At 39.9% G+C, this 23,610-nt stretch overlaps 1 protein-coding gene across 1 annotated transcript in view; it reads right to left on the bottom strand.

Annotated features, from left to right (window-relative positions):
* CA10 (carbonic anhydrase 10 (inactive)) overlaps positions 1 to 23,610 on the bottom strand; it is a 724,792-nt gene that overhangs the window by 11,736 nt on the left and 689,446 nt on the right. The window contains exon 8 of the mRNA XM_086928760.1: positions 13,428 to 13,602. Coding sequence (XP_086784886.1) covers positions 13,428 to 13,602 — 175 coding nt within the window. The remainder of the gene's footprint in view (positions 1 to 13,427; positions 13,603 to 23,610) is intronic.

A 23,610-nucleotide genomic window follows, 5' to 3' on the forward strand; every position in this document is an offset into this window, starting at 1 on the left:
ATATTGTTTATAATAAAAGGTATAGATACATGGAGTGCCTAATTAATACTGTATGCTAGACACAATGTTGCGGAATCATGTAGAGGTAATCAGGACACTATATGGTTTGCCATTTGTTGATTACACATATGAGAGTCCAGATAGGAAATAATTATGCCATTGCACTGTATGTCAATAATCTAAACACTGTGATACGCAATTGTGTCTAACTGATCTGTAAATTGGTTTCCCTTTGACTAAGATGTATCATCATCCAATATGTAATGTAAAGAAGAACAATTATAATATGGAACAATAAAACAAAAAATCAATAAAGATATTTTTTTTGAAAATGAGTGATGTAATATGTGAGGTCATGAGCAGTGCATTACGGGCGTAAGGTATAGTTAGCTCAGGTATCTGTAACTGCTGAATGTCTATGGTTTTGTAGGAGTGAAATCTGAGCCTAACTATAATGTCCTTGTAACCTTTGCTTTTTTCAGTGAATATATATATATATATATATATTATATATATATATATAAATGGCTGAGATATATAGATGACATTTTCTTTGTGTGGAAAGGCTCGGAAAGTGAGCTAAACTTGTTCATTGACTGTATTAATGCCAACCATGTTAACCTACGCTTCACTAGACACTACAGCCAAACACAGATTGATTTCCTTGACCTCAGACTGACGATAGAGAAAGGGAGAATAAGCATCAATCTCTTCCGAAAAGCAACTGCAGGAAACTCCATTTTGCACTCCACCAGCGCACACCCCCCCAGTTTCAGATGGGCACATCCCATACAGCGAGTTTTTAAGAGCTAAGTGCAACTGCAGCTCAGAGAAGTCCTACGATCAAACCAAAAATGACATGAAACTCAGGTTCAAGGAGAGGGGATACTCTAGAAAGGCATTACACCAGGCAGAAACCAGAGTAGAAGCAAAGGGCAGGGACCAGGCACTTGGAGACAGTATCTACCCCAAGAAAAGCACACGAGAAAGGAACACACAGCAGATCAGGTTCATCACCAAATTCTACAGTCACTCCAATCAGATCCGCAACATTCTCAAAAACAGATGGGACATTCCCAGACAAGATCCCATCTTGAGAAATGAAATAGGGGTCAGACCATCAGTGACGTATGAAAGAAATGAGTCCCTTAGAGAGATTCTAGTACAGAGTCACTTCCAGGGTAAGAAAACCAGCTGGCTACAACAGACTAAGGGGTTTCGCAAATGTGGCAATTGCAAGGTGTGCAAGCATAGCTCAAATGTCACAGAGGTTACCCTAGAAAGAACCAAAACGAAATGGAAAATACCTCTTTTAATTAACTGCAACACCGAGTTTGTTGTGTATGTGATTGTCTGTCTCTGTGGCCTATGGCATATTGGGTCCACTACCTTTGCCGTGAAAAAATGCATATTCGAACACTGGCGGGCCATCACCAACAGGGACAACAGTTACAGCACGGCGAGACACTTTACCAGAGAACATGAGGCATATTGGACCAAAGCAAAATTCTTTGCTCTGGACAGTGTCAGTGCGAACCCGAGAGGAGGCAATTGTGTTGCTGCACTCCGGAAACGCGAGTCACGCTTCATACTACAGGCAGGCACCAAGTTCCCCAATGGCATGAACCAGGATGTGGAGATGTACAGTCATCTATAAAACTTCTCCATGCCCACTAAAGTAATATTGCTTATGCATCGCTGAAACATGCTGACTCCTCCTTCTCCCTTTTTTTTTAACTCACACACCCCTCACCTCTCCCTCACCACACAATCCACCTTTTATTCTTAGGGTACTGTTTCTTTGTAAACCACACAAATTCAGTCAACAGTTAGTAGGTCAGCACATAAACCAAAAAGCTAACTCGATACAATTTGTTCTGGACACTCAGAGTCTGTTTTTATCCCACAGGAGAGCACCACACAAACGGCTCCGCTATGTCACTGTTATGATAAGGATATGAGCACCAGAGTCATGGACACCTATCCAAACTCTAAGTCACCTACAAGAATTAAGCGCACCCAGGTGCTATACTGGCACTAGGAAGATTAACCTCAAGGATGTGATGACACTCCTCCGTTGACATACTATCTACGACACACAGCGACCAAAAGCTACCAGGAAAACCAATGTACTTGACATGTTATACCTGAACTGCACCTGTACCTACCTGAATTCAGAGCTACCTACAATCAATGTACTTTACATATTATAACAATGCAAGCATATGAATGTAAAAACAGTACCCCTTTGTTTAAAATGCACTCTAAAAGTCATGCCACTTAATTAATATGTGATGTAACATATTCAAAACAAGTCACAAATGCTTACCAATATGTGTACCTTTTAAAGCAACTCTTTCATTTTGTGACATCAACAGTTTTGAAAGTCTATGTTTTCTATGTCTATGAACATGACTATGTGTAAATGCACCTATATATATATCTGCACTTTGGAGACGTGGGTCATGTGACCAAGACCGGTCGAAACATGTCGTCTTTTCTGTCTAAAATAAACTTACTTGCTGCAACTGCTGTGGGCTCGCCTGAATTCCTTTCTTGGATCGCAATATATATATATATGTATATATATATATATATATATATATATATATATATATATATATATATATATATATATATATATATATAACGCGTAGGTGAATGGGGCTCCTTGAGTCTCTTGAATAAAACCCTAATTTGAGCAATTGGACGAGTGCAGACATTATTTTCTGTTTGGTGAAGGATATATTGTGGGGACACGTTCATCCCTGCTGTCTGGCACCAACCGTTCAACGTGTGCACCTTCTTAGGAACGAATTGGTGGCAAATATATATATATATATATATATATATATATATATATATATATATATATATATATATATATATATATATATATATATACATATATATATATATATATATTTGCCACCAATTCTTAGGAACGAATTGGTGGCAAATATATATAGTATTCTATTCATCACTGTTGATTTATATACAAGAGTTTGACAGGGGACAGGGCAAACCTCCAAGGATTTTTATAAAGGTCGGTTTAAAGCATGGAAAAATTCCATTTAACCTGAGTATTCATTAGTCCGACACATAGTTCATTATTCACTGAATTATCGAATATAATGTCTATGTTGTAATCATTAATTTATTGGCTTAGTGCCATAGTTCTTCATAGGTAGTCCCATCCTCAATCAACCATTATATTGGGCTCAGTGCCCGAAAAGGTATATTAAGAAAAGTGATTTTCAAACAGGTCTGCATAACATGGGTTCCAGAGCTCTCATATGTATTTTTTTGTGTCTTAGTCCCCATTTATCGGAAAGTCATTAGAGATGTGCGTACATCTCATCATCCATATTCGATCCTCTCGGCGTCTTGGTTTGAAAGCGTATGATTAGACGCTACTCTAATCTTCTCAATTGCAGTTTTCGATTACCTCCTCTTTCATTAGGAAGTATAGTTGCTATTCCACTGTAACGTATGTCTTTCCAAGTTTTTCCAATGTGCAGCGACATATGTTTAGCAATGGCGTAGGACATGTCCCCATTTTGAATTGCTCGGATATGTTTCAGGATTCTTTTATGTAACGGACACATCGTCATTCCAATGTAATTCTTACCACATGCACAAGTCAGAATATAGACCACATGTGTGGTTTTGCAAGTTATTGTATCCTCTATGTTGAAGGTCTTTCCTTGTGGATCTTTTAAGGATTTCCGGGACACTCCTACCGTGCAAGCCTTACAATGAAGACATTTGGTAAAGCCTTTCTGTCTAGAGGTCAGCCAGTCATTTTTCTTTTTCATTTTAAAGTGACTGTTCACTAATTTGTCTTGCAATGATGGCGGTTTTCGAAATGTTACCAGGGGATGTTCGCTTACTTGATCACCGATATCTGGATCTTTTTTAATGATGTTCCAATATTTGTTGAGAATCCTTCTTACGTTTTGACTCTCTTTACTGTAGGTCATGATCATTCTGATCGGTTCTGGTTTAGATGTTGATTCGACTTGCTTTTTATCGATCAGAGTTTGTGTTCTGCTTAGGTTTCTAGCTTTTAGTTCTCCTTTTTTAATATCTTTATAGTTGTATCCTCGCTTAAGGAATCTTTTTGTGGTCTCCTTGTATTTTTGATTCATTTCTTCTGGATTCGAGCAATTTCTTTTCATGCGAATGAATTCCCCGTAAGGTATACTCTTTTTTAGGGTTGTAGGATGAACGTTATCTCCATGTAAAACCCTGTTGGTCGCTGTACTTTTTCTATGAACAGTAGTTTCCAATTGTCCCTTTTCTATGTATACCTTTGTATCTAAGAACACAATCTCTTTATCGCTGATAGCTGATGTAAATTTCAGTCCCAGATCATTGTTGTTCAATTTATTCAAATATTCGGAGAATTCAATTTCGGTACCATTCCAGATCAGGAATAAATCGTCGATAAAAGGGAGCCAAAGTACAATCTTTGACGTGTGGAGGTCATTCTCTTCGTCCCAAGCTATTGTTCTTGCCCAGTAGCCCATTGCAAGGTTAGCGTAGCTCGGTGAAAAAGCCACGCCCATAGCCGTTCCGCATCTTTGGGCATAATGTATTTTATTAAAAAGAAAGACATTTTTATTAAGGCATAGCTCCGTCATTTCTTTGATCATTTGCCAATGTTGGAGTTCTTCCAATGGTTTCTGTTTGAGGAAAAAATCCATGGCAGTAAGTCCCATTTCGTGAGTTATGGAAGTGTACAAGGAGACTACATCGATGGTAGCCAGTTTATATCCATCGACCCAAGCAATGTTCATCAAGTTACGTAGGAAGTCTCCTGTATCTTTAAGATACGATGTTAATGTGGGGACTATGGGTGCCAGAAAGTAATCCACGTAGATAGAAAGATTTTCATACAATGAACCACAACTTGCTATTATGGGCCTGCCTGGTGGTTTCCTAAGTGTTTTATGCACTTTCGGCAGAAAGTACATAGTAGGCATTACAGGATCCTCATTGGTCAGAAATTGTACTTCCTGGTTGGTCAATAGTCCTAGATTTTCCCATTTGGTCAATTTGATATTAAGTTCAGCGATCAAATCATTGATCAGATTCTTTTTTAATCTCTCATAGTTTTTAATTTCATTGAGTTGACACATAGCTTCTTGTATATAGTCAGATTTATCCATTAGGACTATATTTCCACCCTTATCGGCTGGTTTGATTTCAAGTGATTCATTTTCCATCAAAGATCGTAATGCTTTTCTTTCCAGAATTGACATATTTTCATTTTTTCCTTAGTGTTTGGTCTTTTGCATTTTTTATTTAGGTCAGCATTCACCAGATCAAAAAAAATATCAATTTTGTTTCCAGGGTGTAACATAGGCCAAAATCTTGTTTGTTTCTTAAATGTAGTTTTGAGATGTTGATTTGTGACCTGTCCCATGTTAGATAGTATTTGGCTGTCAGTTAATGTCAAATCATCCGTTTCATTCTCTAATTCAAAGGCTGTTCGCATGGCAGGAATTTCAGCAATGATTATGTGTTTTTCATTCTCAACATTGTCGTTCACGCTTGATTCATTATTTGTTTGGATATTTTGCTTTTTAAAGAATTTCGCCAGTTTGAGTTTACGTGTGTACTTATACAGATTGATTTTTGTTTCTACCGGATCAAAGTGTTTTTCCGGGCAGAATGTAAGCCCTTTGTTTAGTAGACTTTCCTCAGCTCTTGTTAAGACATGTTTGGATAGGTTTATTATCAAATAAGGATCTGGTTCTCCATTGGCTACTATTTGTTCGTGACTCGGTTTCGTAGGGTGCATCCCTTTGTTTTTTCCGGAGCCTCTTCTGGTTTTCCTTCGTTTTTTTTCTGACTTTGTTGGCCCCTTCCTTTTTGTTTTGTAAATTGTTGTTTCTGGCCTCTTCCTCTCCCTCTCCCTCGACCTCTTCCCCTTGTTTGCTGTTGCTCTAAATAGACCATTTTCACCTCTTCTAAAAAAGGTGTCTTTGTTTCTGTGGTTTCCTGGTCTTCGTTTTCGCTCCAATCAGTATCTGATTCGCTCAAAGTGGTATTTGGGGTTTCAGTTTGAGGTTGTGATTTCAATTGAAGATTTATTTGTTCGAATTTCTTTGCAAATGTAAGAATTCTGCCACATGAGTAGTCTTGTTCATCTCTCCTGTATTTGCGTTCTTTTCTCTTGAATAAAACCCTAATTTGAGCAATTGGACGAGTGCAGACATTATTTTCTGTTTGGTGAAGGATATATATATATATATATATATATATATATATATATATATATATATATATATATATATATATATATATATATATATATATATATATATATATATATATATATATATTCAGGTCCACATCCTTCGCAACGCCAGGACACCAAGACAGCGGTGCAGTTCAGGGGCAAAGGTAACCCTGTGTAAATATATTGGGTCCACAATGCGTAGCAGCGCTACGCTTCTGCACTCTCCTCGAGAAACCAAGCATCACAAATTCAATCCAAAGTGCGCTTTTCCAAATTCATTTATTCATTCAATTGCAGCATCGTGATGGAACACGGAAAGCAACCCAACGCGTTTCGGCGAGGAAACTCGCCTTGGTCACGGGTAGTTTAAAAAACAATGAGCAAACAATAAATAAAGTTTCACGTGATTAAGTGACAAAATAAACAACAGACTCAATGCTTAGCTCTCTCGGCCATCTTGGAGTGGAGTATGCTTACATAGAACAAATGGCCACGAGTGTCCTTAAGTGCATTTCAACCTGTTTTTAGCATATTTATACTTATACATTCATTGTATTTTTAACGTTCACCCGTTGTGTCAAAGAAACTGTAACCAAAATTAACGCTAAACTAGCGTTTCGTATTCAGATAGCATTATAGCTAAATTAGATACTCGGAACACATTACAACTTGCTCCCTCAAGTGAGTTGTCATTTCTTATGGTCAGAAATTGACATTTGTATCTAAAACCCAGTGAGAATTTCTATTGTCTCATGTCATATATTGCTGTTCCCATCTCAAGTGAGTAAGGTTACATGAAACTGAAACATTTGGGTAAATGAAATCTTTCGGTAAATAAAGATATAAGTTATAAAGTTATAAGGTGTAGAGTCCCAAGTGAGATTATGGAAGAGTGCGTATTCTCGAACCATTCCAAATATCAATGCCTCAGTAGGATTTCTCTTCCTGTGCACCTTTACAATACCTATAGTTGAAACACAGAAAAGAATAGGCCCATCAAAATCATGGTAAATTAAAGCAAACCAAGAGGCTTAGCAAAAAAATATAGCAATGAGTCGACAACTAGTGAATTAAATAGTGAAACAAAATTGAACAATTCATACGGATTACTTTAAAAACAGCAGTAGGCACAGTATAGACTTAGACCTCAATACATGATAAATTACTGAATTAACAAGATCACATCTTGAACAGATTTCCAGAACTAAACGAGGAGTAGAACCTGTATACTAGTCCCCTAAGTGCCATTTCATTTCTTCCTCAGAGTTCAAGCCTCTGGGAATCAGGGTGTCTAGCTCAAGAATATACCTGTTCTCCATTTGTCTTAGCTTGCGGATTTTGTCACCACCTCTTTTCATGGCAGGGAGTTTGTCAATTACGAAAAACTTCAACAAATTTCTGTTGCTTTTGTGCAGGTCTTCGAAGTGACGTGCAATTGGTGAATTCTGGTCTTTGTTGTCAATGGATCTCATGTGTTCCAGGACACGTTTTTTCGCTGGGAACATGGTGCTCCCTACGTACTTCTTGGCACACGGACATGTCATGACATACACGCAGTACTCAGAAAGGCATGTCAGATGTTTATTGATAGTTTTTTCGACTGCCTCGACAGGGAAGAAGATTCTTTTGACATTCTGACTAAACCTGCAGGCCTTGCATTTCATGCAGGTATAGAAGCCTTTAATGTCATTTGTTTTAGCCGAGTTCATGCTCACTTCATTCTTGCTAAGCTTATCCTTCAAGGACTGAGCTTTCCTGTAGGTCATCATGGGGTTCTCACTCAAAACATAATTCAGGGTAGATTCCGTCCTTAGGACGTTCCAATGGCGTTTAAAAGTATTATGCACCTGCCATGATCTGGAGTGATAAGTGGAGATAAATCTAATTACCTCTTTAGTTTTCACAGATTTGGAAATCTGTGAAAACTAAAGAGGTAATTAGATGTTTTGAGTGAGAACCCCATGATGACCTACAGGAAAGCTCAGTCCTTGAAGGATAAGCTTAGCAAGAATGAAGTGAGCATGAACTCGGCTAAAACAAACTACATTAAAGGCTTCTATACCTGCATGAAATGCAAGGCCTGCAGGTTTAGTCAGAATGTCAAAAGAGTCTTCTTCCCTGTCGAGGCAGTCGAAAAAACTATCAATAAACATCTGACATGCCTTTCTAAGTACTGCGTGTATGTCTTGACATGTCCGTGTGCCAGGAAGTACGTAGGGAGCACCATGTTCCCAGCGAAAAAAACGTGTCCTGGAACACATGAGATCCATTGACAACAAAGACCAGAATTCACCAATTGCACGTCACTTCGAAGAACTGCACAAAAGCAACAGAAATTTGTTGAAGTTTTTCATAATTGACAAACTCCCTGCCATGAAAAGAGGTGGTGACAAAATCCGCAAGCTAAGACAAATGGAGAACAGGTATATTCTTGAGCTAGACACCCTGATTCCCAGAGGCTTGAACTCTGAGGAAGAAATGAAATGGCACTTAGGGGACTAGTATACAGGTTGTACTCCTCGTTTAGTTCTAGAAATCTGTTCAAGATGTGATCTTGTTAATTCAGTAATTTATCATGTATTGAGGTCTATGTCTATACTGTGCCTACTGCTGTTTTTAAAGTAATCCGTATGAATTGTTCAATTTTGTTTCACTATTTAATTCACTAAATGTGGACTCATTGCTATATTTTTTGCTAAGCCTCTTGGTTTGCTTTAATTTACCATGATTTTGATGGGCCTATTCTTTTCTGTGTTTCAATTATAGGTATTGTAAAGGTGCACAGGAAGAGAAATCCTACTGAGGCATTGATATTTGGAATGGTTCGAGAATACGCACTCTTCCATAATCTCACTTGGGACTCTACACCTTATAACTTTATAACTTATATCTTTATTTACTGAGAGATTTCATTTACCCAAATGTTTCAGTTTCATGTAACCTTACTCACTTGAGATGGGAACAGCAATATATGACATGAGACAATAGAAATTCTCACTGGGGTTTAGATACAAATGTCAATTTCTGACCATAAGAAATGACAACTCACTTGAGGGAGCAAGTTGTAATGTGTTCCGAGTGGATCACTGAAATAATATCGAGGGACAAAATATCGACTTGCAAAAATATCGTGGACAAAATATCGACAGTCAAAATATCGAGTTTGTATCTACAAACAGGTAAGTACAAAAATATCGAGTACAAAATATCGTTTACAATAATATAGTTATAAAAAATATCGACTTTGTTAAAAACAGTGTTTAATTAAATTAATATTAACATTTAATTACTAAAATATACTTAAATTAAATTATAATAATTAAATAATAAATGAAATTAATAAAAATAATTCTTTACAATCATATTTGTAAAAACATATATATATAATAACATACTATAATTAAATAAGATACTATTATATTACCGTACAATACCAGAAGTGTAAAAAATACTATTCCCACTCCAAAGAGTATCAACAGTGACATTATCGACTTGCAAAAATATCGTTTAAAAACTGAAAACTGACCCTGAACCCTAAAAATACCCCTTTACCCAAAATCCCAAAACTGACCCTGAACCCTAAAAATACCCCTTTACCCAAAAACTGAAAACTGACCCTGAACCCTAAAAATACCCCTTTACCCAAAAACCCAAAACTGACCCTGAACCCTAAAAATACCCCTTTACCCTAAAACTGAAAACTGACCCTGAACTCTAAAAATGCCCCTTTACCCAGAAACTGAAAACTGACCCTGAACCCTAAAAATGCCCCTTTACCCAAAAACTGAAAACTGACCCTGAACCCTAAAAATACCCCTTTACCCAAAAACTGAAAACTGACCCTGAACCCTAAAAATGCCCCTTTACCCAAAAACTGAAAACTGACCCTGAACCCTAAAAATACCCCTTTACCCTAAAACTGAAAACTGACCCAAAACCCTAAAAATGCCCCTTTAGCCAAAAACTGAAAACTGACCCTGAACCCTAAAAATACTCCTTTACCCAAAATTTATCAATATTATTTAATTACCAATTAATTATTAATTAACAATAACAATAAAGTAAATATATTAGCACATTAGCTGTAATTATTTTAATAATTAATATTATTTTTTCCCAATTAATTACTTAACAATAACACAAAATTATATATATTAAAAATGTACTCTAATTAATGTAATTAACTAAAATTAATTAATTACCAATTAATTACTAATACAAAATATGTACAAAATTATATTAATTAATTAACTAATTAATATTAATTAATTATCAATTAATTATTAATTAAAAATATTTACAAACATATATTAATTAATTATTATTAAATTACTTCCCACCCTATTCCCCTATAAACCCACAACCCGCTACAGAATGACATTACGCAATTATTATAAAAACAAAATTCATTTAATAAAATATTTTATAACATTAATACACACTTTTCACACATATTATTACATAAAAATACACTATAAAATATTATATATTATTAAAAATTCGATATTTTTGCTATCTATATTTTATACAGTCGATATTACTTCACTTACCTGAAAAACGATATTTTTGTAGTCAATATTATGTCCAGTCGATATTTTGTCCAGTCTATATTTAAAACTCGATATTATGTCCAGTCGATATTTTGGAGTCGATATTTTGTCTGTGCACTGTTCCGAGTATCTAATTTAGCTATAATGCTATCTGAATACGAAACGCTAGTTTAGCGTTAATTTTGGTTACAGTTTCTTTGACACAACGGGTGAACGTTAAAAATACAATGAATGTATAAGTATAAATATGCTAAAAACAGGTTGAAATGCACTTAAGGACACTCGTGGCCATTTGTTCTATGTAAGCATACTCCACTCCAAGATGGCCGCGAGAGCTAAGCATTGAGTCTGTTGTTTATTTTGTCACTTAATCACGTGAAACTTTATTTATTGTTTGCTCATTGTTTTTGAAACTACCCGTGACCAAGGCGAGTTTCCTCGCCAAAACGCGTTTGGTTGCTTTCCGTGTTCCATCAAGATGCTGCAATTGAATGAATAAATGAATTTGGAAAAGCGCACTTTGGATTGAATTTGTGATCTTTGGTTTCTCGGGGAGAGTGCAGAAGCGTAGCGCTGGTACGCATTGTGGACCCAATATATATATATATATATATATATATATATATATATATATATATATATATATATATATATATATATATATATATATATATATATATATATATATTTATATATATATATATGTATATATATATATATATATATATATATACACATATGTAGATATATATGTAAATATGTGTGTGTATATATATTTATATATATTATATTGTACTATCTCTACATTTTTTTTTTTTTTAAATATATTTTTATTGCAGAGTTATAAACCACAGGATACAATTAGTCAGCCAGTTCACTCGTGACATCCCCCCGTTCAGTAGTAAAACACAGATCGTACACAGCCATTCAACCCGCATCCCGGAGGCCGGGCGGCATAATACTCCACTCAAGAGGAAAACATCACGGTGCACGTCCCATAGGGACCATGGTTGATATGTCGTTTTACGTATCTGCTTTTACCCCCCCACCCTCAACATTGCTCCCGTCAGCCATCCCAGTGGTAATCAGTGGTACCGCCCCTGTCGGGACCCGCCCCAGGTGCTGTATGTCTATCCTGCCTGGCCGCTCCCCCCAGCCATTCCTCATTCCATGCAGTACCCCACCAACCTATTAATTCCAAGGTGCCCTGGCGGGCTACCATCCATGTGGCTTCCAACCCACCCCAAACTCCCATTAACCAACCCCCCCAAACCCCCCCCCCCCCCTGGCAACTGCTAAGGTGTATGCCTCGTCCCGACAAGTTGGATGGATCCATTACAGTGCGGGTTATGATACTGTTTGTGTTCGCCCCGCGGTGTCCACCGGCTTAAGTCTCACCGTCCTCATCTTCCACCATAGAATCATGCAAGGCCTGCACCACTAACTCCCATGCACGTGCCGCATCCAATGCCTTCTCATTCCCCATCCTGACGGCCTGCTTCATCCGGAGCACACTCTCGCAGTCAGACCACCGCAGCAATTCATTCTTCCATCTACGCAGTGAGGGTCCCCACCTGGGTACTATCTCTACATATTGTATTTATATATATATTTCACAAATTATGTTCTCGGTGGAGGGCATTTCCCTAATTCATGCTCAGTGGCTTGGACACTCACCTCACATTTGCAACACACAATGTGTGCATGTGGTACACATATCCTTCACATGACAGAAGCACTATCAATTGAGCCTACCCTATTAAGCATGAATCATCAGAGCATGGAGCCCTCTTCTCCCTGACCTGCATTGTATGTTAAATTGTGTATAATGGTCAACCGTATAGGTGATCTGATGAGCAACACTCCTCTTGCAGTAGGAAGGTGATCTACACTCAGTAAAAAGGTGGTCTACACAGATTTGGCAAGGCAGAAATGGATACAATTGTACACCCAAGAAGAGACATATGTAGACCCAGATTAACACTAAATTGGGAATTTCTACTTAGGGCTGTCACTCACACAACGGGTGACAATCCACATTAGACGGTATGCTACGAGTCCAGGACCTGACGTGTTTGAAACACGAGCTAAGATGCAATATGTGCCTATGTCTCAATAACATTTTGTGGCAATTTAGCACTGTGAATTGGATGAAAAAGAGTGATAGGAGCAGGGTGGGGGGAGTTTTGAGTATATCTGTTGCTGCAAGATCTGGGAATTTAGATGACTTCATATTACTAGATCATTGACACTTCACTATTAGATGAGCTTATATGTAGTAGTATTTATTTGTGGAGACAGAATACACGCTGTTTCCATGACAACAAGAGCAGTCCTGAAGCCCTGATAATGTGAGCTGTTGATTTTATACTTTGTTTGGATTAAAACAAAAACAAAAATCATTTGTAAAAAAATAAATCTCCTCTTACATATTTGCATAACACAAACACACTTAAGTTCGCTTAAAGTCAAGTAGCCTTACCTCATACCTCATATATGTTAACCTTTACTTGTATCATACACATCCTTTTATGGCCACTTACAGCATCCCACCTGCTAACTCTTCCCACTGAGCATCACTGTCATGCTACACCTGGATATGGAGTTATTCATTGTTCAGTACATACCTCTATATTGAAGTTTTTGTGCTCTATTGTTTGGGCAGTCTTTTCCTTGTAAACTAAAATTGATGTTAGTGCGAATACAGCGGTTATTGAGAAGCTGGACAGGTCTGAAATTGTCACTCATGCTCAGAAATATCTGGGTAGGCTGATTCTGGCTCAGAAGTCTTAAGGAGTCCATCTGCAGGAAACAAGAAGAAATAGGTTAATGTAAATGATGTGAGTTCAAATCCAGTGTTTGTCATCACCATCTATATTAAGGGTGGCAATCTGTCGGAGATAATACCCCTGTCATTAAGCATCTCACATCCTGAGCTGGGACATGCAATGCAGCATTTACTGATACATTGTTGCCTAAATATCAACCATCCTCTCTCTTCCAAGGCTACCCCTGGTGGTTCTTATACCCTTCAACTTCTCTTCCCCATTGACCATGTGCATTTTTGTTGCCATGGTTCAAGCTTCGCGGTTACCCACTGGAAAAAGATCGCTTGCAGTGAGTATTTGATGACCTAAAAACACATATTTTTGAGAATGAGCTGTAACAAAATTGGGATTTTATAATAATGTAAGCAACATCTACTTCCTACATCATTTTAATACCACAACAAATGAAAATACCAATTTTTGCATTCTTATCTAAGAAAATGATAGGGTAGCACATGTTTATAACATAAATCATCTGTTTGTTTTTCATAATAGCGAACTTTAAAACATATTTTTATTCTCTAAATAACGATAGTCCTTCTACAGACATAAACAAACATATAAACCTATATCTTATTGGTTTTTCATGTGCATTTCCAATAGATTTTAATTATATTTGACATATCATATTTTGTGTTTCCTCAAAAGATTAAAGCATTTCATGTTGTCTTATCTGTACTTGTCTCCCTAGGTTTTGTTTTGAACAAAACCTGAATTTATGCTTGTTGCTAGATTAATCAGGATTTCTGATAGAGACTTCTGGCCACTAATTCCTCACCTTTTGAATATTCCCCAGGCATCAGACAACAGTAACTCTGCGCATGGGTAGGTGGCTCCGTGCAGCTTTACCTGATGCAATTTTGTTATGTTATGTTATGTTATGTTATGTTATCAACATTTATTTTGCACACAGATGCTCCAGCTAAGGAGCGTCCTGGCGTATGGAAAAGGTGGACATAACACAACGCAAAGAGAACAGAAAAGTAAGGGACAACATAAAAGATTAAAACAGGTAAGTTTTCACGGCCCTACGGAATGCTAAAAGATCCTCTAACAGGCGGATTTCCAAAGGGAGAGAGTTCCAGAGAGCCGCAGCTCTCACACCGAAAGAACGACCGCCCATCCGACTAAGCCTGAAACGCGGGGTAACCGCAAGGGATTGTCCAAGAGATCTGAGGGAGTGAGTCGGGACATAGAGGGATAAGAGATTATTGAGGATCTCAAGTGCCGATCCTTTTAAAATTTTAAAGGCAAGGCTCAGAGCCTTAAAATGGATTTGGCTTTTCATTGGTAACCAATGTAGGGACCGCAGAGTATTGGACGTGGGACAGGACCTCGGCAGACCCACCACTGCTCTCGCAGCCGCGTTCTGAACGCGCTGCAAGCGAACGATCTCACGAAATGACTTGCAGAGCCTATATAGGTATTACTGCCACGTGCTAATGTCAGTTCAATTCTTTTGGCACCTCCAAACGTAGATAAGGGTGCTATATCTTGGCTCTTTCAAACACTTACCTTTTCAAAATCCTTCTTTTTCAGTATGCAAAAGAAATGACACTTCCTGAAATGATAGGATTTATGCTCTGTAAGGACAGTCACAAATAAATGTCTGTGACACATCCTTATTAGATTTGCCTGTGGTGCCTGAGGTCGAGTTGCAACTCTAGGGCCTGCAGTGATTGCCTGTTGATGAATTCGAGGACCATTTAAGACCATGAGGCAAAACTTTACATTGCCAAACACTGAAAGACTCCTTGACATGACTGGTCCAAGTCGTAAGATCGGCTCTGGTCCTCTTCCAGATCCAAAAGTAACAGGAGTATATTCCAGAGGTCGTTCTTCATCTCAATCAGAGTTGTTGGGTAAATAGAAGAAAAAGCAAAAGAAATCTTAAAGGGACTTGCCCCCTACCCAGCACCCACATTCTCCTGCGAAGGTGGGTAGTGGCGCTATACATTGCGATTTCACTAAACCCAGGAGCCTATCCCACAAATTGTCCCACCACAGCCCGATTTCATGGGCCATCCGCCACTCTGAAACAGATCAAAGAGTTAGTGAGGCCATTATCTGACTCTTTGTATTCTTGCCCACTCCCTCTAGCCTGCGTCCGGGCCCTACGGAGCTGAGAAGTTCCCCATCTGGAATACTGCTATTGGGCTTAGCCTGGGTGCCAGGTGGACTCTGCATGACAATCCCGAGGCCCTCTCCGGCTCTATTTCCAACTCTGGCATTGGGATCCACGCTGGTCCGGATACTTTGACGCAATGCTGGAAGACAGAGTGCTTATTGTCCTTTCTGAGGAAAGTCGGGCCTGGATCGACCTTGACCGAGGCTGAACTCAGCCACTTTAGCAGCCCGACTTCCACCGGTCAATCTGCCACCTCCACAAGGGAGCACACACAACCTGCATTTCCAATAAGGCATGGGTTGGTAACAATGACTATGATGCAGATGATGAGGTTCGGCAGCCATACCATGAAGAGAACTGGTATGATGATCTGCAGGAAGCTAGTGGCCTTGATACCTGCCATGAGTCTTGGCTCCTCTCACCCCATGACCCTACCGGAGGGAAGCACTTCTTATGCCATGGTAATGCATAGGACGATCAAATTCCTCGACCTCCAGCTCCTCTCCTTGGAGTTCAAGACCAATGTCCTGAGAAGTACTCTAGTTAGGGCAAACATCCACTGAGCCCTTCTTGACTTTCAATGAGGCACTTACATATAACTTGTTGGGGCATGAGATATATCTTATTCTAGCCCCATAGTGAGCCACTACATAACATTTTGCCACCACCCTGCTGAGAGTGACCCTGCGTTTTTACCTAAGCACCCCTCTGCTGCAAGCATGGTGGTTCAGGTGTCTACAAGCAGGACAAACCCAAGAACATTTCCAACCACTCCCTCTGATAGAAAACCAAAACAGGTGGAGATGTTTGGAAAGAGACTAGAGAGCCTTTTCATCCACCAGAGTGGCTCTTAGATCAGTGATGCATAATGGGATGCTATTCCCAAGCCCTCTGGGATTCGATGGCTTAAGTTCTTCCAGGTTTTCATGAAGATCGCTGACCTGTCCTTGCTCATCAGGGCTATAAAAGATGATTGTGGCATAGTCAAGTTCACAATTCAATGAGGCTTGGACACCACTGATTCCATAGTTTGGGCCATTGGCACTAGTGTCGCCATTCTGTGATCAACCATTTCTGGGCGATGTCCAGTCATCACTCATGGACATGCCTTTTGATGGGATTTGCCTGATTGGGGACAGGGAATATTCTGCTCTTGAGACATTCACGGCGAGTAAGGCTATGGCACTTTCCTTGGGCTTATCTGCCCCACCTTGCCAACCGAATCAGCCATATTTCTCTTTTCGCGGCCTCAGCAGTGGTACCTCATATTGTCAGCCAATGTGTCTCTAGTTGTTATGAGCATTTTGGAAGGGTTACAACATTTGTTTCCATCCTCATGCCACAGTGGGACCTTAACGTTGTCCATTTCTGATGTGTACTCCCTTTCAGCTGCTTCACAGCTGCCCTTGCCACTTCTCACCTTCAAGACAGTGTTCCTCATCACCTCTTCCTAGGCACCTGGACACCTAGCTTGCCACATGCCTGTGGTCTCCTGTTTGTACCAGACTGATCCAGTGACACCACACCTGCCCAGTTTTTCCACTGGGGTTTTCCCACTCACCGCTCTTCCTGCCAACAGAAGTCATACTCATCTCAGGACATACTTAATGAAGGCAGCAGCGCAACAGCACAGCGGCCGTGCCTCTGATGCACCAAAGGAGAACCAAAGGCAAGCCTGTTTGCATTCATCCATGCCTGGACCTCATCCAGCACCACAACTCCTGGCCTTCCCACCCCAAAGGTACACCATTGCTGAGCTCTACATCCTCGACCCCACAACAAACACTACTACCGTACCAGCCCATGCTTCGAGGTAGGACCTTCCACCTGCGCCCACTGCCACTTCACCTGCTGCTGCACACACACCTGCCCATGAGCAGCTCCACCCAAAAAACATCACAGACACCACTAGACAAATACACCAACTTGCATGTGTCCTTCGCAGCGCACGCTAACTATGCAAGCATTCCACTGAATTATGGGATCTCATCTCCACCCTCGCATCCAATATCATCTTCCTCAATGATACCTGGCTGAACTACACATCTGCCCCAGTCATTTGCCACAGAGATCCCCGACGGATATAAGATCACTCACACCAACAAGCCAGGAGGAGGAACTGCTATCATCCACAAAAAGACCGTCCAGTGTACCACCACCGTAACCCCCATGGAATATATCAACTTCAAGCTCCACATGAAGACAAGACAACCATAAGAGTCACGTTCACATACTGACCCCCAGACCCACGCTCCAGCTTCTGCAACATCATCACACACTTCATTGCGCACCAAGCCTTAAACTCCAAGGACTACATCTTCCTCGGTGACCTAAATTTCCACATTGATGACTCCGACAAAACGACTGCACAGATTTACCCAGGTTGTCCATGGCCCTACACACACCGCATTACACACATTGTACCCAATTTTCACCTCCAGCAACCATGTCAAATACAGCCATGTCACAGAACTCACATGGATCGATCACTCCATCGTCCACTTCAGCATCTCCAGCCCCTGCACTTCCACCCCCAAGAGGACCAATGCACCCCATCGGAGGTAGAAAAAATCTCAGAAACCTGCTAACTGAATGCCCACACCACCTCCACCCTGCTATTGCCACCAACCTCGAACAGGGAGTAAAAACTTTAAAGCCTGGATCACCAATTGTAAAGACAGCACCGCCACCACCAAAATCCTACAAAAAGGCCAGCTAATGCACCCAAGAACTCAGACCAGCGAAACGCGACAGAAAACAGTTCAAGAGGAGATGGCACGCCAGTAAGGACTCCTCTGACAGGGCAGCCTTCAAGACCTCCTTTAACCTCTACTGCCACCTGCTGAGGGCAACAAAGAAGAGAGCCCTTGCCGCATGCATCAAAACCAGTCCCAAGAACACCAAGGAACTTTTCAACATTGTTAATAAATTTTCCAACCCAGCTGCTAACGAAAATAACATCATACCCTCATTGAAGCTGTGCAACAACCTTGCCCACTTCTTCCACAACAAGATCGTAACAGTACACAGAAACTTTGAATCCACACTTACAGACATTCCCAATAGATATGCCACCTTTGTATCTGACATGAACTACATACTGACCATCTGAAACATCCTCTCCAGCCAGGACACCACCTCCACCATGAAATCCATCCGCTTGGGAGTTCGGACAGACTAATGCCCGCACCACATCTTCAACGTTGGAAACCAAAGGATTGTACAGGAACTCACCACCCTACTCAATACCTCCATCATCGCTGCAACATCTCCAGATGCCTAGAAACACACTAAAGTCAGACGACTAATCAAAAAACCCTAATAGACTCCAGCAAACTCAAAAACAACCTGCCAATCTCCCTGCTCTCATTCACAGTGAAAGTACTGAAAAAGATCATCAACAATCAACTCACAACACACCAGGCGCAGAACCAGCTACTTGACTCCCAATCCAGCTTTCAAAGCAATTATAGCACCAAAACCACCTTGATCGCACCCACCAGTGACATCCGATCCCTCCTTGACCAAGGAGAAACAGCAGCTTTGATCTTCCTCAAACTCTTGGAACCCTTCAACACTGCATCCCACCATTTGCTGATCGAAAGACTCCACCACATTGGCATCTAAGGGCACAAACTCAGATGGATCACCTGCTTCCTTACTGGAATAACCCAGAGGATCGACCACCCACCTTTCACCTCTGAACCCAAGGAAACCACCTGTGGTGTCCACCAGGGCTCATCCCTCAGCACCATGCTCTTCAATGCATATATGACCCCATTGGCCAACATCGTCAAGTCTCATTGTCTCAACATAAGTTCCTACGCAGATGACACCCAAGTCATCCTCTCACTCACCATCGATCCCACCACCACCAGAACCAACTTTCACAGATGCATGGCAAATGTCACCAGCGGGATGAAGAGCAACCGCCTGCAGCTAAACAAAGACAAGGCAGAAGTACTGATCTTTGGCAACAGAAAAAACACATGGATCAACTACTGGTGGCCATCAGTCCTAGGGCCTGCACCTATTCCCTCCGACCAAGCCAGAACCCTCTGAATCATCATTGACAACAATTTCACCATGAAATCACAGATTAACAATGTCTCCTCCGCCTGCTTCCTCACTCTGTGCATGCTACGTAAGATCTTAAAGTGGCTAGCCCCAAACATGAGACTCACTATGACACAGGCCCTTATCACCAACCGACTGGACTACAGCAACGCCCTATACATAAGAATTGCCACCCAGCTCCTACATAGACTTCATCCTTGGCCCTCCCCCACGAACTCACATCACACCCCACATCAGGCAACTCCACTGATACAGAAGAGATTCCAATTCAAGTTGCTGACCCACGCACACAAAGCTCTACACAACGAAGGACCTGCATACAGTAACCACCACCTGGACTTCCACCAACCGTAGAGACGACTATGCTCCACCTCCCTTTAACTTTCCCATACTACCTCCATCTGCCGAAGCAGGAGTGGTGCAGCTCCTCCTCCCATATCACAGCAAAGACCTGGAACAGCCTCCCAATGCACCTCTGGACGATCACCTCACTTCCAGAATTTAGAAAGGCCATCAAGACCTGGCTGTTTGAATAAGCCTGCGAGACTTGCAAGCACCTATATTACCTATCAGATGATTAGTGTGCTTTATAAATCCTGATTCACTGATTTCCAGACAAGCTGGTTGTGTGAACATTAGCATTTTCCTTGCCACGTCGGGCCAGCCTTTTATGCTCCGACTCACTCCTCTAAAGAAGAGTAGAGATTTTTGTAGGGTTCTCTTGAGCAAAAAAGGGCAAGGCTGTGCAGAAGAGGACCACCTCTTGCAGGATTGTGGTTTGCAGTAAGAACTTTCAATTCAAAGTTTAAAGTGACAATATATTTAGGCATGGTATTAAGATCTTAGCTTCTGTTAAAAAGAATAAACAACAGATCTCCACTGAATAAAAAAAGTTGAAAGTGAAGTTATATTTATATCTTAAAGTGAATTATTAGTTTAAGATTAGAAACCAAAACAAACACTGAAATTCACCAGCAGTAGTTTACAGAGCTAACTATTACATGCAACCCCCCCATGCGTTGCTTATGACCTTACCGAGTACATCACTCATTACATGTTAAATTACATAACTGATTACATTACAGAGAACACTATAGTCATATAACATAGAATTATTGTGTGAACATGTATACACACAAACACATGCAAAGTAATTTAAACTTTTGAAATAGACTATGAATTAAACAATTCTATGGTCTATGGAAGTGACGGTGGTCTTTGGAGTGTCACAATAACTCCTGTTCTCATCACACTATTACCTTTTGTATTCTATTGGTTAGACACTTATGCTGTTCTTTTTTCATATCTTTCCGATATGCTCAATCTGCAAGTCACATATCTTTACTCTTAGGCACCTTCTTTTCACTCACTCCTGCAAGTACCTCCTTTCATCTCTTTCATGTCACCACCCCCACATACAGTGCATCTACTGACCTGTAAGCACTGCATTTTCTTTGACTTTGGCCATGTCAATATTGTTAAAGTTGTGTACCTACTTCACATAATTCTGCATATAATCAAAATTACAATTGGCACGCCTGACCATTGCTCTGTGCACTCTTCTGAGAGGCAAGGATGACACAAGCACGTTTAGCAAATCCATTTATGACCTCTCTATGACCCAGTGCCATGCAGAATGGGAAATTCCCACTGCATTCCACCTCAAATCGACAGCTCTGATTTGTGGCTCACTCACACCATGATCTTGCGATTTAGCAGCAAAAGATTACATTAAGGGGTGGTAGGCAGTTGAACCGAGGATGGGGGCCACCAATCTGGCAATGTTTTGGGTTGAATAACGTTTTAGCCATTTGACAGCTTATGATATAATTTTTAAAGTTGTATAGAATATAAAATATACAATACATATTGGTACTGGGATTACGACAGGGCTTGTGAGGTCCCGTAAATTGCTACATAGCTCTTGTTGTGAGAAATCAGAGATCTAACTATGAACTCTAGCAATGACATTGAGGGTTTCTTTTTAGCCCATTCCAGTGAATAAAATATATGGTAACAAGCCTCAACCACTTTTATTTTTAACATGGCCATTATATAGAGGAACATCTCCAAAGAAACTCCTAAATTATTTCTATACAGATGAGGTGGGACTAATAAATTGCAGTCTTTCTTATATTTTGAGCATAGACAAATTTGTGGATAAACATGGTCCCCTCTCTGAGGACTACTAAATGAGGTTCGTTTTATCTTTTTTAAAACAATCTTATTTTTTGATTGGTCAAGCACATGAAGCCTCAGATTGATCAGTAGGGTATTCTGATTTTAAAATCACCTTCCACACCTTTTTAGCTGGGATAAGTAGTGATTTACCTCTAGTGGGATCACAGGAGAGGTAGGATGATTATACTATGGTATCCTTAAGATTGCCTTCCAAGTAATTTACTGGGGGATTTGATTAGCATGTATGATATTAGATTTGATTTTCATGTTTTTTTGTTTTCAACTAGGAACTAGTGCTGATTCTTCAAAAAAAAGTTGAGAACAGCCTGAATATTGGAGTCACCTTCGTAGTTTAGGTGATTTCTGAAAGATTACATGAATGCAGTGTGGATGAAGGAATGAATGTTAGTATACCTCCCAGTCCAGTTTGGGTAACGTGGGGCAAACGTGTTTGTAGATCTACACAAAATTGGGAGGTGTTTGTTGGGAGTAATGTTTACATTTAGAAATTTTCAAACTGTAATTTATTTGTGTAATTATGTTACAAAATGGATAAGCATTGTACCTATAGGAAACCCTTTGTGGGTATCTGCGCGCATTATAAGTGTAAGAAATAAAATAAAATAAATATAGGAGGCTTATTCTGTAACCTAAATGATGTAAGGATTGTAATCAAAGGGGTTTATGTTAAAATTTGCTCTATGTCTTTATACAGGTGAATCTTCTAGGCCATTCAATAAGAGAGATAGGTATCTTATAGCCCTGAGGAAGGGGGCTTCATCCTGCTTTTTTTTACCACAGAAATGCAACTCTTGTCTCTTTTGGGTAAAATGTGAGGAACGAGGAGTCGCATGTAAACAATGAATTAATACTTTGATTGATTCCTTCAAATTAACCATTACGAATGACAAATATATATGTCTCATATTGTGTTACTCTCTGATGTTTTAAATATTGTGTGAAACAATTATTTGTACTGTTTTCATTTTTTTATTGTGATTTTGTATAATGATATGTATTTGAAATTTAAGGCTAAATTTCGATTACATATATTTGCTCTGGTTTTCCCTTTCAAGACTATTGAGTGGTAATTTTTGAGTGCTTCTGGGTAAGAGAGTTGAAAAATTGAATACTAGTCTTCCAAGAGTAGTAGAATTTTTAAACTGTTTATGGTACCCTGACTCTTGGAATGGAGGGTTCGCTCTTGTGTTTTTCCACACACACTGGATTCATCACAGCTCTTATCTCAGGTTGGGTGAAAGCAAATGGGGAAGCCTGTTGATTCTCCCCATCCACAACCCCCTTGCCTCCCACAAGCTCCTTCTGTCACCCATTGCTTCTCCATCCTGGCTCTTCCCTCTGTGTCCCTTTCACCCCCTCCCCTTTTTTGTAACACCAAAAGATACCGATTTGGAGCATAGCTCCTACCTATTTGTTTTTTTCATCTCCTAAAATGAAAAGCTACCCACACAATTTCACACCTCACAATTCAAGTCTACACATTTCCACACCACACAATTCAACACCAAACCACATAATTTGACTCAACATCAGAATTACACAACACAATACATCCAATCCACACCACAGAATTAC

This window comes from Lissotriton vulgaris, chromosome 7, assembly GCF_964263255.1.
Source record: "Lissotriton vulgaris chromosome 7, aLisVul1.2, whole genome shotgun sequence".
Taxonomy (NCBI): Eukaryota; Metazoa; Chordata; class Amphibia; order Caudata; family Salamandridae; genus Lissotriton; species Lissotriton vulgaris.